General features: G+C 43.8%; 1 protein-coding gene across 3 annotated transcripts in view; it reads right to left on the minus strand.

Annotated features, from left to right (window-relative positions):
* Positions 1-2,211: 2,211 nt before the first annotated feature.
* The window catches only part of LOC124041043 (twisted gastrulation protein homolog 1-A-like), a 48,300-nt gene continuing 33,752 nt past the window's right edge, over positions 2,212-16,759 (minus strand). For all 3 annotated transcript variants that reach the window (XM_046358205.1, XM_046358207.1, XM_046358206.1), the window contains exons 3-5: positions 6,506-6,605; positions 5,100-5,360; positions 2,212-2,631 (exon numbers count right to left, since the gene is read on the minus strand). In XM_046358205.1, coding sequence (XP_046214161.1) covers positions 2,450-2,631; positions 5,100-5,360; positions 6,506-6,605 — 543 coding nt within the window. In that variant the 3' untranslated portion in view covers positions 2,212-2,449. The remainder of the gene's footprint in view (positions 2,632-5,099; positions 5,361-6,505; positions 6,606-16,759) is intronic.

The raw sequence follows: 16,759 nt of genomic DNA on the forward strand, positions 1-16,759 counted from the left end.
TCATTAAGGGGTATTGTGTGCAGATTGATGAGTGAACAAAACCATTTAATACATTTTAGAATAAGGCTGTAACGTAACAAAATGTGGGAAAAGTTAATCTGCTGAATCTAATAGTAATGCTTGACTAGCTAGCTACTTCCTTCCAATGACAGACATTGTGTGAAATCGTCTCTGGAGCTCCCGCACTTCCAAAAACTGAGATTAAATGTATTTGGCTAAGGTGTATGCAAACTTCAGACTTCAACTGTAAAGTTCAACCATATTAATAGCTAGAATATTTATATTTGATCAGATACATTTTGAAAATGGCAGCTTGTACTCGAAAGGTGGTCTTCATCTTGTGGTCTTGTGTTGTTTATTTAACAACTACTTCTACAGATCGAACAACCTCTGCAGCTGTGAGGTGTTCGGTTCGATATGAATAAAGACAGACACGTCCACAGTCTGTTTGTTTCTGGACAGTTAAAGCACAGCATCAGTGACAGACATACCCAACCATCTGCAAACTTCTCTGGCACTAAAATGTTTTAATAAAAATAGGAGAGGTGTGCGTGTGTTTACGTGCGTGACTCAATGTGTGCGTGTGTTTACGTGCGTGACTCAATGTGTGCGTGTGTTTACGTGCGTGACTCAATGTGTGCGTGTGTTTACGTGCGTGACTCAATGTGTGCGCGTGTTTACGTGCGTGACTCAACGTGTGCGTGTGTTTACGTGCGTGACTCAATGTGTGTTTACGTGCGTGTTTACGTGTTTACGCGTGACTCAATGTGTGCGTGTGTTTACGTGCGTGACTCAATGTGTGCGTGTGTTTACGTGCGTGACTCAATGTGTGCGTGTGTTTACGTGCGTGACTCAATGTGTGCGTGTGTTTACGTGCGTGACTCAATGTGTGCGCGTGTTTACGTGCGTGACTCAATGTGTGCGTGTGTTTACGTGCGTGACTCAATGTGTGCGTGTGTTTACGTGCGTGACTCAATGTGTGCGTGTGTTTACGTGCGTGACTCAATGTGTGCGTGTGTTTACGTGCGTGACTCAATGTGTGCGTGTGTTTACGTGCGTGACTCAATGTGTGCGTGTGTTTACGTGCGTGACTCAATGTGTGATTTCACTTTTTTATTTTTAAAGATTGGTTAACAGCCTGATTTGTTTATTGAGAAAAGAAGTGCCATTTAAATGATTAAATTATACTGTGTACAAACTCTTGGTCTGAAGTAGATGTCAAACAACACAATTTTATCTGTATTATAAAAGTCTTGTGTGTTCTGTGAAATAACATGAGGTTTATATTGTTATATTACACCAGAGTAGAAAAAGGTTAAACTTAATACAAACCAAGTCAACAAACACATTTTATTTGATTATTGTAAAAAATAAAATGAAACATTATCAACAAACAGCTCTAGTAAAAACGTTTTTGTTTTTTAAACATCTAAAATATACAACATACACAGAATAAAAAAGATAAAACAATAAATCAGTAAGAAGGAAAATATTTGACGCCATTCACTCATGAAAGAAAACACAGAGATAAACACAGAGATAAACACAGAGATAAACACAGAGATAAACACAGAGATAAACACAGAGATAAACACAGAGATAAACACAGAGATAAACACAGAGATAAATTCAGTCAGCGAGCACTGATGGTTACAATGAATATTGGAGATAAACGTGTAACTGGAGCCACCCATTGTTTTGGTCCATATTTTTGGTGCCAGTCTCCACCACCATGGAGCCATCAGTCTTCAGAACAGACAGTTCATGGATCCATCCACAGTCAGTCTTCAGAACAGACAGTTCATAGATCCATCCACAGTCAGTCTTCAGAACAGACAGTTCATGGATCCATGAGTCATCAGAACAGACAGTTCATAGATCCATCCACAGTCAGTCTTCAGAACAGACAGTTCATGGATCCATCCACAGTCAGTCTTCAGAACAGACAGTTCATAGATCCATCCACCGTCAGTCTTCAGAACAGACAGTTCATAGATCCATCCACAGGAGCCACATCCCAGTCAGTCTTCAGAACAGACAGTTTAGATCCATCCACAGTCAGTCTTCAGAACAGACAGTTCATGGATCCATCCACAGTCAGTCTTCAGAACAGACAGTAGATCCATCCACAGTCAGTCTTCAGAACAGACAGTTCATGGATCCATCCACAGTCAGTCTTCAGAACAGACAGTTCAGTCCATCCACCAGTCAGTCTTCAGAACAGACAGTTCATGGATCCATCCACAGTCAGTCTTCAGAACAGACAGTTCATAGATCCATCCACAGTCAGTCTTCAGAACAGACAGTTCATAGATCCATCCACAGTCAGTCTTCAGAACAGACAGTTCATAGATCCATCCACAGTCAGTCTTCAGAACAGACAGTTCATAGATCCATCCACAGTCAGTCTTCAGAACAGACAGTTCATAGATCCATCCACAGTCAGTCTTCAGAACAGACAGTTCATGCACTTCACGGCCTTGCTGCCGTAGTCCAGACACTCCGGGCCGATGCACTGACAGCAGGCGTTGTGGAACCAGCGGTACTTCGACCCTCCCATCGACTCACAGTATAGTTTACACTGGCGGATGGATACGCAGTCGTCAAAGTAGACCACCGTACACATGTTATCTGGCGGACAAGGGTGGAAGGTGGAGGGATACAGAGAAAAAAAATAGGGCACTGGTCAGCTCTCTCAGTAACCACATCTTTAAAACATAACTAGTAAATCCCATGAAAACATTTTTATATCAGTAGTAAGTAGTTACCTGCTAAAAGCGGTCATCATTAACCTTCCAATGTTTTCCTTAGGGTTTGCTTTTATGACTGAGGACAATGGGTGTGCTGCTAACACTAAGTGTGACCATGTGTTCTAGATTGCATCCCAATTGGCACCCTATTCCCTATGCAGTGCACTACTTTTCATTGGGCCCTGGTCAAAAGTGGTTCACTACATAGGGACTAGGGTGCCAATTGGGACGCACTTCTGGTGTTTCTAATGAGTTAACAGCTGGGCACTGTGGTGGGAACCAACCAACGCTCTCTTATTTAACCAATATGGGGTCTCAGGAAACTCATGAGTGCAGTGTCTTTTTTTTCTATAAGAGCTGGATCAAAGGTTCAGGACCAAACCAGAGAGAGGAGAGGAGGACAGAGAAGAGGAGGAACGGGAGGAGAGAGGAGAGGAGGAGAGAAGGAAACTAGAAGGAGGAGGTAATAATAACCCAGCCAGAGAAGAGAGGAGGAACGGGAGGAGAGAGAAGAGGAGGAACGGGAGGAGAGAGGAGAGGAGGAACGGGAGGAGAGAGAAGAGGAGGAACGGGAGGAGAGAGAAGAGGAGGAACGGGAGGAGAGAGAAGAGGAGGAACGGGAGGAGAGAGAAGAGGAGGAACGGGAGGAGAGAGGAGAGGAGGAACGGGAGGAGAGAGAAGAGGAGGAACGGGAGGAGAGAGAAGAGGAGGAACGGGAGGAGAGAGAAGAGGAGGAACGGGAGGAGAGAGAAGAGGAGGAACGGGAGGAGAGAGAGAGAGAGAGAGAAGAGGAGGAACGGGAGGAGAAGGAGGGGAGGAGGAGAGAGAAGAGGAGGAACGGGAGGAGAGAGAAGAGGAGGAACGGGAGAGAAGAGAGAAGGAGGAGGAGAGAGAGAGAGAGAGAGAGAGAGAGAGAGAGAGAGAGAGAGAGAGAGAGAGAGAGAGAGAGAGAGAGAGAGAGAGAGAGAGAAGAGGAGGAACGGGAGGAGAGAGAAGAGGAGGAACGGGAGGAGAGAGAGAGAGAGAGAAGAGGAGGAACGGGAGGAGAGAGAAGAGGAGGAACGGGAGGAGAGAGAAGAGGAGGAACGGGAGGAGAGAGAAGAGGAGGAACGGGAGGAGAGAGAAGAGGAGGAACAGGAGAGAGAGAAAGAAGAGGAGGAACGGGAGGAGAGAGAAGAGGAGGAACAGAAGGAGAGAGAGAAAGAAGAGGAGGAACGGGAGGAGAGAGAGAAAGAAGAGGAGGAATGGGAGGAGAAGGAGGGGAGGAGGAGAGAGAAGAGTAAGAACGGGAGGAGAAGGAGGGGAGGAGGAGAGAGAAGAGTAAGAACGGGAGGAGAAGGAGGGGAGGAGGAGAGAGAAGAGGAGGATGATGAGGAGAGAAGAGGAGGAAAAGGCAGTTCACATCACCAACATCATCCCTCCAGACTAAACACAACATTCGACTTGGTGTTTCTCCTCTGGTTGGGATGACATGTAGTGTAAACTAGAAAATAAAGGAGAGCTGCACACTCTAGGAGCTCAGATGTCAAAATATAATATCCAACCCTTCAATATACCCTGATGAAGACAGCTTGTCTGTCGAAACGTTGGATATTACATTTAGAGTGGGCAGCTCTCCTTTATTTTCAAGTTTTCTACTCCCGCTAGCCAGCACCTTGCCTAAATAGGTGTGCGTTTCTTTTTCTTCTAGAATGAAGTGTAAACTAACCACTCATTGTTTTACACCACCATCTAAACAGTGTTCACTGGAAGGAAGCCCAACTGTCTCTGTAGTGACGACGGTGTTCCATTCATAGAAATGGAATCTATCATACTATTCTAGTTCTGTGGTTCCACAGTCAAATCATTCTAGTTCTGTGGTTCCACAGTCAAATCATTCTAGTTCTGTGGTTCCACAGTCAAATCATTCTAGTTCTGTGGTTCCACAGTCAAATCATTCTAGTTCTGTGGTTCCACAGTCAAATCATTCTAGTTCTGTGGTTCCACAGTCAAATCATTCTAGTTCTGTGGTTCCACAGTCAAATCATTCTAGTTCTGTGGTTCCACAGTCAAATCATTCTAGTTCTGTGGTTCCACAGTCAAATCATTCTAGTTCTGTGGTTCCACAGTCAAATCATTCTAGTTCTGTGGTTCCACAGTCAAATCATTCTAGTTCTGTGGTTCCACAGTCAAATCATTCTAGTTCTGTGGTTCCACAGTCAAATCATTCTAGTTCTGTGGTTCCACAGTCAAATCATTCTAGTTCTGTGGTTCCACAGTCAAATCATTCTAGTTCTGTGGTTCCACAGTCAAATCATTCCAGTTCTATGGTTCCACAGTCAAATCATTCTAGTTCTATGGTTTCGCAACCTTGAGTGTCGTAGCTGCCGTGGATGCTGTTGGCGGGGAGCGATATGTTCTGGTGCTGGTCGTCAAGCGTCTCTAGGAAAGAGACCAGGTTCTCATGGTGAGATAGTTCCTCGGCAACGGGAAAGGACACCACCATCATGTTGATAGGGGCGTCGCCCTCCGTGAGGGCTCGGAACAGCGAGGGGATTGGTCGATGGAGTTCCTCCACTGTGCTCTTGGAGGTGGCTGGAGTATCACTGTAGTTCTTAGGGTTACACATCCCTGAGAGAGAACGAGGGAGAGGCAGAGGAGGAAGTGTGGGAGGGAGAGAACGAGGGAGAGAACGAGGGAGAGCCAGAGGAGGGAGTGTGGGAGGGAGAGAACGAGGGAGAGAACGAGGGAGAGCCAGAGGAGGGAGTGTGGGAGGGAGAGGCAGAGGAGGAGGCAGAGGAGGAAGTGTGGGAGGGAGAGAACGAGGGAGAGAACGAGGGAGAGCCAGAGGAGGGAGTGTGGGAGGGAGAGGCAGAGGAGGAGGCAGAGGAGGAAGTGTGGGAGGGAGAGAACGAGGGAGAGAACGAGGGAGAGCCAGAGGAGGAAGTGTGGGAGGGAGAGAACGAGGTAGAGAACGAGGGAGAGCCAGAGGAGGGAGTGTGGGAGGGAGAGAACGAGGGAGAGCCAGAGGAGGGAGTGTGGGAGGGAGAGAACGAGGGAGAGAACGAGGGAGAGCCAGAGGAGGGAGTGTGGGAGGGAGAGGCAGAGGAGGAGGCAGAGGAGGAAGTGTGGGAGGGAGAGAACGAGGGAGAGGCAGAGGAGGGAGTGTGGGAGGGAGAGAACGAGGGAGAGGCAGAGGAGGAAGTGTGGGAGGGAGAGAACGAGGGAGAGAACGAGGGAGAGAATGAGGGAGAGCCAGGAGGGAGTGTGGGAGGGAGAGAATGAGGGAGAGGCAGAGGAGGAGGCAGAGGAGGAAGTGTGGGAGGGAGAGAACGAGGGAGAGAACGAGGGAGAGGCAGAGGAGGGAGTGTGGGAGGGAGAGAACGAGGGAGAGAACGAGGGAGAGGCAGAGGAGGGAGTGTGGGAGGGAGAGTTTACAACGTAATTAGAGCAGTAAAAAAATGTAACGCAATACGGTCTGATATACCACGGCTGTCAGCCAACCAGCATTCAGGGCTCGAACCACCCAGTTTATAATTCAGTATAGCTCCCTTCATTTTCAGAGTCCAATAATGAGTCCACTTTTAAACCAACCTGCGCAGAAAACAACTCAGTCATTTAAGTAAGTAACATTCCTGTCTAATTGAGGAGGCTGGTCACCACCGTATCGTTCTTGACTGAGCTGAGGTATTGTTGTGTTTCATGAATTAACACACATATTGTACCGTTTGAGATGTGACTTACCAACACACACACACAACACACACAGTACTCACCGACACAGTCACAGCATTCCTCCCACAGTGTCCCCAGACAGAGCAGACACTCTTTACAACATGAACAGTTCCCATCGGATGGACGACACTGACACAGCTCCTGCAACACACACACACACACACACACACACACACACACACACACACACACACACACACACACACACACACACACACACACACACACACACACACACACACACACACACACACACACACACACACACACACACACACACACACACACACACACACACACACACACACACACACACACAGCCAAGTCAATACAATAAACTACTGACAAGATACAGTATGTTGTTCTCAGAGCTGAGGTTTTCATAGTTTTCACAGACAGAGCCAAGTCTCTACAGAGACCTGTCCACTGTCCCTGTACTGTCTAGTGTAGAGACAGAACCAAGTCTCCACAGAGACCTGTCCACTGTCCCTGTACGGTCTAGTGTAGAGACAGAACCAAGTCTCCACAGAGACCTGTCCACTGTCCCTGTACGGTCTAGTGTAGAGACAGAACCAAGTCTCCACAGAAACCTGTCCACTGTCCCTGTACTGTCTAGTGTAGAGACTGAGCCAAGTCTCCACAGAGACCTGTCCACTGTCCCTGTACGGTCTAGTGTAGAGACAGAACCAAGTCTCCACAAAGACCTGTCCACTGTCCCTGTACTGTCTAGTGTAGAGACTGAATCAAGTCTCCACAGAGACCTGTCTAGAAACATTTCAGAAAACAGCAGGTCTCTGTCCAGATTTACATTCCACTGATAGAAATTAAACAAACAGTCAAGCAATCATAACAGAGACCCTCTATTACTAGTCAGAGCAACTTCACGTTACATGGTATCTTCTCTAGGAAGGAAGGGGAACAAACATGATACTATATGGTATCTTCTCTGGGAAGGAAGGAAACAAACATGATACTGTATGGTATCTTCTCTAGGAAGGAAGGGGAACCTACATGATACTGTATGGTATCTTCTCTGGGAAGGAAGGGGAATAAACATGATACTGTATGGTATCTTCTCTGGGAAGGAAGGGGAATAAACATGATACTGTATGGTATCTTCTCTGGGAAGGAAGGGGAATAAACATGATACTGTATGGTATCTTCTCTGGGAAGGAAGGGGAATAAACATGATACTGTATGGTATCTTCTCTGGGAAGGAAGGGGAATAAACATGATACTGTATGGTATCTTCTCTGGGAAGGAAGGGGAATAAACATGATACTGTATGGTATCTGGGAAGGAAGGGGAATAAACATGATACTGTATGGTATCTTCTCTAGGAAGGAAGGGGGAACAAACATGATACTGTATGGTATCTTCTCTAGGAAGGAAGGGGAACAAACATGATACTGTATGGTATCTTCTCTAGGAAGGAAGGGGAACAAACATGATACTGTATGGTATCTTCTCTAGGAAGGAAGGGGAACATGATACATGATACTGATATGGTATCTTCTCTAGGAAGGAAGGGGAACAAACATGATACTGTATGGTATCTTCTCTAGGAAGGAAGGGGAACAAACATGATACTGTATGGTATCTTCTCTGGGAAGGAAGGGGAACAAACATGATACTGTATGGTATCTTCTCTGGGAAGGAAGGGGAATAAAAACATGAATACTGTATGGTATCTTCTCTAGGAAGGAAGGGGAACAAACATGATACTGTATGGTATCTTCTCTGGAACAAACATGATAAGGAAGGGGAATAAACATGATCTGTATGGTATTCTCTAGGAAGGAAGGGGAATAAACATGATACTGTATGGTATCTTCTCTAGGAAGGAAGGGGAACAAACATGATACTGTATGGTATCTTCTCTAGGAAGGAAGGGGAATAAACATGATACTGTATGGTATCTTCTCTAGGAAGGAAGGGGAACAAACATGATACTGTATGGTATCTTCTCTAGGAAGGAAGGGGAACAAACATGATACTGTATGGTATCTTTCTAGGAAGGAAGGGGAACCTACATGATACTGTATGGTATCTTCTCTAGGAAGGAAGGAAGGGGAATAAACATGATACTGTATGGTATCTTCTCTAGGAAGGAAGGAATCAAACATGATACTGTATGGTATCTTCTCTGGGAAGGAAGGGGAATAAACATGATACTGTATGGTATCTTCTCTAGGAAGGAAGTATCTTCTCTAGGAAGGAAGAGGGAATAAACATGATACTGTATGGTATCTTCTCTAGGAAGGAAGGGGAACCTACATGATACTGTATGGTATCTTCTCTAGGAAGGAAGGGGAATAAACATGATACTGTATGGTATCTTCTCTGGGAAGGAAGGGGAACAAACATGATACTGTATGGTATCTTCTCTAGGAAGGAAGGGGAACCTACATGATACTGTATGGTATCTTCTCTAGGAAGGAAGGGGAACCTACATGATTCTGTATGGTATCTTCTCTGGGAAGGAAGGGGAACCTACATGATACTGTATGGTATCTTCTCTAGGAAGGAAGGAACAAACATGATACTGTATGGTATCTTCTCTAGGAAGGAAGGGGAACAAACATGATACTGTATGGTATCTTCTCTAGGAATGAAGGGGAATAAACATGATACTGTATGGTATCTTCTCTAGGAAGGAAGGGGAACCTACATGATACTGTATGGTATCTTCTCTAGGAAGGAAGGGGAATAAACATGATACTGTATGGTATCTTCTCTAGGAAGGAAGGGGAACCTACATGATACTGTATGGTATCTTCTCTAGGAAGGAAGGGGAATAAACATGATACTGTATGGTATCTTCTCTAGGAAGGAAGGGGAATAAACATGATACTGTATGGTATCTTCTCTAGGAAGGAAGGGGAACCTACATGATACTGTATGGTATCTTCTCTAGGAAGGAAGGGGAATAAACATAATACTGTATGGTATCTTCTCTAGGAAGGAAGGGGAACCTACATGATACTGTATGGTATCTTCTCTAGGAAGGAAGGGGAACCTACATGATACTGTATGGTATCTTCTCTAGGAAGGAAGGGGAACCTACATGATACTGTATGGTATCTTCTCTGGGAAGGAAGGGGCATAAACATGATACTGTATGGTATCTTCTCTAGGAAGGAAGGGGAATAAACATGATACTGTATGGTATCTTCTCTAGGAAGGAAGGGGAATAAACATGATACTGTATGGTATCTTCTCTAGGAAGGAAGGGGAACCTACATGATACTGTATGGTATCTTCTCTAGGAAGGAAGGGGAATAAACATGATACTGTATGGTATCTTCTCTAGGAAGGAAGGGGAACCTACATGATACTGTATGGTATCTTCTCTAGGAAGGAAGGGGAACCTACATGATACTGTATGGTATCTTCTCTAGGAAGGAAGGGGAATAAACATGATACTGTATGGTATCTTCTCTAGGAAGGAAGGGGAATAAACATGATACTGTATGGTATCTTCTCTAGGAAGGAAGGGGAATAAACATGATACTGTATGGTATCTTCTCTAGGAAGGAAGGGGAACCTACATGATACTGTATGGTATCTTCTCTAGGAAGGAAGGGGAATAAACATGATACTGTATGGTATCTTCTCTAGGAAGGAAGGGGAACCTACATGATACTGTATGGTATCTTCTCTAGGAAGGAAGGGGAATAAACATGATACTGTATGGTATCTTCTCTAGGAAGGAAGGGGAACCTACATGATACTGTATGGTATCTTCTCTAGGAAGGAAGGGGAACCTACATGATACTGTATGGTATCTTCTCTAGGAAGGAAGGGGAATAAACATGATACTGTATGGTATCTTCTCTAGGAAGGAAGGGGAACCTACATGATACTGTATGGTATCTTCTCTAGGAAGGAAGGGGAATAAACATGATACTGTATGGTATCTTCTCTAGGAAGGAAGGGGAACCTACATGATACTGTATGGTATCTTCTCTAGGAAGGAAGGGGAATAAACATGATACTGTATGGTATCTTTTCTAGGAAGGAAGGGGAACCTACATGATACTGTATGGTATCTTCTCTAGGAAGGAAGGAATCAAACATGATACTGTATGGTATCTTCTCTAGGAAGGAAGGGGAACCTACATGATACTGTATGGTATCTTCTCTAGGAAGGGGAACCTACATGATACTATATGGTATCTTCTCTGGGAAGGAAGGGGAACAAACATGATACTGTATGGTATCTTCTCTAGGAAGGGGAACAAACATGATACTGTATGGTATCTTCTCTGGGAAGGAAGGGGAACAAACATGATACTGTATGGTATCTTCTCTAGGAAGGAAGGGGAACAAACATGATACTGTATGGTATCTTCTCTAGGAAGGAAGGGGAATAAACATGATACTGTATGGTATCTTCTCTGGGAAGGAAGGGGAATAAACATGATACTGTATGGTATCTTCTCTAGGAAGGAAGGGGAACCTACATGATACTGTATGGTATCTTCTCTAGGAAGGAAGGGGAACCTACATGATACTGTATGGTATCTTCTCTAGGAAGGAAGGGGAACCTACATGATACTGTATGGTATCTTCTCTAGGAAGGAAGGGGAATAAACATGATACTGTATGGTATCTTCTCTAGGAAGGAAGGGGAATAAACATGATACTGTATGGTATCTTCTCTAGGAAGGAAGGGGAATAAACATGATACTGTATGGTATCTTCTCTAGGAAGGAAGGGGAACAAACATGATACTGTATGGTATCTTCTCTAGGAAGGAAGGGGAATAAACATGATACTGTATGGTATCTTCTCTAGGAAGGAAGGGGAATAAACATGATACTGTATGGTATCTTCTCTAGGAAGGAAGGGGAACCTACATGATACTGTATGGTATCTTCTCTAGGAAGGAAGGGGAATAAACATGATACTGTATGGTATCTTCTCTAGGAAGGAAGGGGAACAAACATGATACTGTATGGTATCTTCTCTAGGAAGGAAGGGGAATAAACATGATACTGTATGGTATCTTCTCTAGGAAGGAAGGGGAATCTACATGATACTGTATGGTATCTTCTCTAGGAAGGAAGGGGAACCTACATGATACTGTATGGTATCTTCTCTAGGAAGGAAGGGGAATAAACATGATACTGTATGGTATCTTCTCTAGGAAGGAAGGGGAATAAACATGATACTGTATGGTATCTTCTCTAGGAAGGAAGGGGAATAAACATGATACTGTATGGTATCTTTCTAGGAAGGAAGGGGAACCTACATGATACTGTATGGTATATTTTCTAGGAAGGAAGGGGAATAAACATGATACTGTATGGTATCTTTTCTAGGAAGGAAGGGGAATAAACATGATACTGTATGGTATCTTCTCTGGGAAGGAAGGGGAATAAACATGATACTGTATGGTATCTTCTCTAGGAAGGAAGGGGAACAAACATGATACTGTATGGTATCTTCTCTAGGAAGGAAGGAATCAAACATGATACTGTATGGTATCTTCTCTAGGAAGGAAGGGGAACCTACATGATACTGTATGGTATCTTCTCTAGGAAGGGGAACCTACATGATACTATATGGTATCTTCTCTGGGAAGGAAGGGGAACAAACATGATACTGTATGGTATCTTCTCTAGGAAGGGGAACAAACATGATACTGTATGGTATCTTCTCTGGGAAGGAAGGGGAACAAACATGATACTGTATGGTATCTTCTCTAGGAAGGGGAACAAACATGATACTGTATGGTATCTTCTCTAGGAAGGAAGGGGAATAAACATGATACTGTATGGTATCTTCTCTGGGAAGGAAGGGGAATAAACATGATACTGTATGGTATCTTCTCTAGGAAGGAAGGGGAACCTACATGATACTGTATGGTATCTTCTCTAGGAAGGAAGGGGAACCTACATGATACTGTATGGTATCTTCTCTAGGAAGGAAGGGGAACCTACATGATACTGTATGGTATCTTCTCTGGGAAGGAAGGGGAATAAACATGATACTGTATGGTATCTTCTCTAGGAAGGAAGGGGAACCTACATGATACTGTATGGTATCTTCTCTAGGAAGGAAGGGGAATAAACATGATACTGTATGGTATCTTCTCTAGGAAGGAAGGGGAATAAACATGATACTGTATGGTATCTTCTCTAGGAAGGAAGGGGAACCTACATGATACTGTATGGTATCTTCTCTAGGAAGGAAGGGGAACCTACATGATACTGTATGGTATCTTCTCTAGGAAGGAAGGGGAATAAACATGATTCTGTATGGTATCTTCTCTAGGAAGGAAGGGGAACCTACATGATACTGTATGGTATCTTCTCTAGGAAGGAAGGGGAACCTACATGATACTGTATGGTATCTTCTCTAGGAAGGAAGGGGAATAAACATGATACTGTATGGTATCTTCTCTAGGAAGGAAGGGGAATAAACATGATACTGTATGGTATCTTCTCTAGGAAGGAAGGGGAACCTACATGATACTGTATGGTATCTTCTCTAGGAAGGAAGGGGAACCTACATGATACTGTATGGTATCTTCTCTAGGAAGGAAGGGGAATAAACATGATACTGTATGGTATCTTCTCTAGGAAGGAAGGGGAATAAACATGATACTGTATGGTATCTTCTCTAGGAAGGAAGGGGAACCTACATGATACTGTATGGTATCTTCTCTAGGAAGGAAGGGGAATAAACATGATTCTGTATGGTATCTTCTCTAGGAAGAAGGGGAACCTACATGATACTGTATGGTATCTTCTCTAGGAAGGAAGGGGAACCTACATGATACTGTATGGTATCTTCTCTAGGAAGGAAGGGGAATAAACATGATACTGTATGGTATCTTCTCTAGGAAGGAAGGGGAATAAACATGATACTGTATGGTATCTTCTCTAGGAAGGAAGGGGAACCTACATGATACTGTATGGTATCTTCTCTAGGAAGGAAGGGGAATAAACATGATACTGTATGGTATCTTCTCTAGGAAGGAAGGGGAACCTACATGATACTGTATGGCAGGGGTGTCAAAGTCAAATGGACGGAGGGCCAAATAAAAAATTTAGCTACAAGCCGAGGGCCGGACTGTTCGAATGTTCATTGAAATTTTTTAAATGACGATATAGTCTAGTGAACCTAATTGAACCTACTGAAAACTTAACAAATATATTCCAATATGATCAGATAAATAAAGCAATATTTTCTTATGGCTCTGTCAGTAATCTTTAATTTTCAACAGACACAAAAGACAAATTTCCTTTATATAAAAATCCCCATAACATGAACATTAAATGAAAGAAACATGATACTGTATGGTATTCAAGGCACCATCAGTAGCCTATATTTTCTATTTTAGGAAAAGGGGCTAAATTTACTTCAAAGAAAAAAACAATAATAGCAATTTTCTATCATCCACTCAACTGAAATATTTTAAAAATATAATTGGATTGAAATACAATAAAATAAAGTGCAAAAATCTATTAATCAAAAACAACACTTTGTTTAAGGAGAAGTAACATGCAGTGAAAACAAATATTAAACTTTAACTTTTAAACTTGAACTGAGTAAAAACTCTAAATATGTGATTGCACAGTAATGTTCACTTGTTTGAGGTTGAGGGTGATACTGGTGGTGTCCCATCTTTTCCACAAGTTCATCAATGTTCTAGGGGTAAGGCTCTGATTGAGGAAATCCTCAGAAGGAAGTGGAGGTGTTCAGCAGTAAGTCGACTAGGAAGGAAGGGAACCTACATGATACTGTATCTGTGTGATGTATAAACATGATACTGTTCAAGTTCATCAAAGAAAACAGTTGTTCACACATGGTATGTGCTGCCAAACATAGACAACGTTTGAGCAGCCTGGATGCGCAGCTGGGGCATTGTGTCTAGGGGAGGAAACGGGCTGAACTCCGCAGCAACCACTGCTGCATATTTTGCCCTCAGTGCATCATTGCATTGGAGGTCAATCAACTCCATTTGGAGGTTTGGTGGTGAGCTTTCCACGTCAACAGCAAATGGGTTACTCTAGGAGCAGTTCCAACCTGCATGATTTTTGTGCTTCAAAGTCAGCAAATCGGCGTCGGAAGTCAGGGGCAAGCATACCTATTTTATCAGCCAACTGTGCGCTCTAGGGGAACGCACTGGTAGAGAGCTTCTCTTTCATGGTCTGGCAGCTGGGAAAGTGGCTCAAATTTTCTTTCTAGGAAGGAAGGGGAATAAACATCTGCGTCTCCCACAGGAGTCAGTTTGGTTTTAAATGCCTTCACTGTACTGTACATATCAGAGATGACATGATCCCGATCCCTGCAGCTGCAAGTTCATTGCATTCAGATGACTCGTAATGTCACACAGAAAAGCCATTTCACACAGAAACATTTCGTCTCGGAGTTGTGTTGTGTCTTTCCCTTTGCTGTCCAAGAACAGACAAATCTCCTAGGAAGGAAGGGGCTCATGAAACATCTTTGAAGCACCTTTCCCTGGCTTAGCCATCACCTCTGTGTGATAAGGCAAATCACCATGCTCCGTTTCTAACTCCGTCAGAAATGCCTTGAACTGGCGGTGATTCAAACCTTTGGCTCTGATAAAGTTAACTGATACTGTGATGATGCTCATTAGGAACATGCTCCATTTTCAAGGCTTTACCGCACAACGCTTCCTGGTGTATGATACAATGATAAGCTGTCAGCTCACCTGTCGCGTTTTCCTCTTGCATCTTTTCCCGTATCTTCGCCACCAGTCCGCTCCTGTGTCCACACATACTGCAGGTGCTCCGTCGGTTGTCAAACCCACGAGTTTTTCCCAAGGCAGCTCCATCTCATTTACACATCTTGACACCTCTTCATACAAATCATGCCCCGTAGTTGTGCCATGCATAGGACGGAAAGCCAAAAACTCCTCTGTCACGCTTAGGCTGGAGTCCACTCCGCGGATGAAAATTGACAACTGGGCAATGTCAGAAATGTCGGTGCTCTCATCCACAGCCAAGGAATATGCAATGAAATCTTTTCCCTATTTTCACAAGCTGCTCTTTTAGATTGATGGACAACTGGTCTACTCTCTCGGCAATGGTGTTTCTGCTCAGACTCACATTTAAAAAGAGTTGCCTTTTTCTGGGCAAACTTCTCACAAACTTTAATCATGCAGTTTTTGATGAAATCCCCTCCGTAAATGGCCGGGCTGATTTAGCGATCTCTTCTGCCAAAATAAAACTGGCCTTGACAGCAGCCTGGCCTTGTGATTTGTCTTTTTGAACAGAGCCTGTCGAGATTTGAGGCCTCGTTTTAATTCCTCTGCCTTTTGTAGCCTTTGTTCCATGTCCATAGGAAGGAAGGAACAAACAGATACTGGGAACCTACATTCTTGTTTTTGTATCGTGTTTCGTTTCATAATGTCGTCTCAGATTATACTCTTTCAGTACCGCCACACTTTCTCCACACAGAAGACACACAGGTTTTCCAGCTACCTCCGTGAACAAATACTCCGACTCCCACCTTGTTTGAAACCCCGGTTCTCAGTGTCCACCTTCCGTTTTGCCATTTTTGATGGGTATCTGAAAGTTAATTTTACTGTGATGCTGACAACTGCTTGCTCAATAAATATTGAAATGAAGCAGCCTACTGCTCGGTGCGTCACCGTTGCATTGTGGGAAATGTAGTATTGGTGCGTGTAAAAGATCTGCGGGCTGCCGGCTTGCTGCGGTCTGGGAACCGGTTCTAATAATAAATCAAGATCATCCCAGGGGCCGTAAAAACCTTCTCTCGGGAATAAACGGATGTATCTTCCTAGGAAGGAAGGGCCTTGACTCTGACATATGTGCTGTATGGTATCTTCTCTAGGAAGGAAGGGGAATAAACATGATACTGTATGGTATCTTCTCTAGGAAGGAAGGGGAACCTACATGATACTGTATGGTATCTTCTCTAGGAAGGAAGGGGAATAAACATGATACTGTATGGTATCTTCTCTAGGAAGGAAGGGGAATAAACATGATACTGTATGGTATCTTCTCTAGGAAGGAAGGGGAACCTACATGATACTGTATGGTATCTTCTCTAGGAAGGAAGGGGAATAAACATGATACTGTATGGTATCTTCTCTAGGAAGGAAGGGGAACCTACATGATACTGTATGGTATCTTCTCTAGGAAGGAAGGGGAATAAACATGATACTGTATGGTATCTTCTCTAGGAAGGAAGGGGAACCTACATGATACTGTATGGTATCTTCTCTAGGAAGGAAGGGGAATAAACATGATACTGTATGGTATCTTCTCTAGGAAGGAAGGGGAACCTACATG

Source organism: Oncorhynchus gorbuscha, linkage group LG08, assembly GCF_021184085.1.
Source record: "Oncorhynchus gorbuscha isolate QuinsamMale2020 ecotype Even-year linkage group LG08, OgorEven_v1.0, whole genome shotgun sequence".
In the NCBI taxonomy this organism is placed as follows: Eukaryota; Metazoa; Chordata; class Actinopteri; order Salmoniformes; family Salmonidae; genus Oncorhynchus; species Oncorhynchus gorbuscha.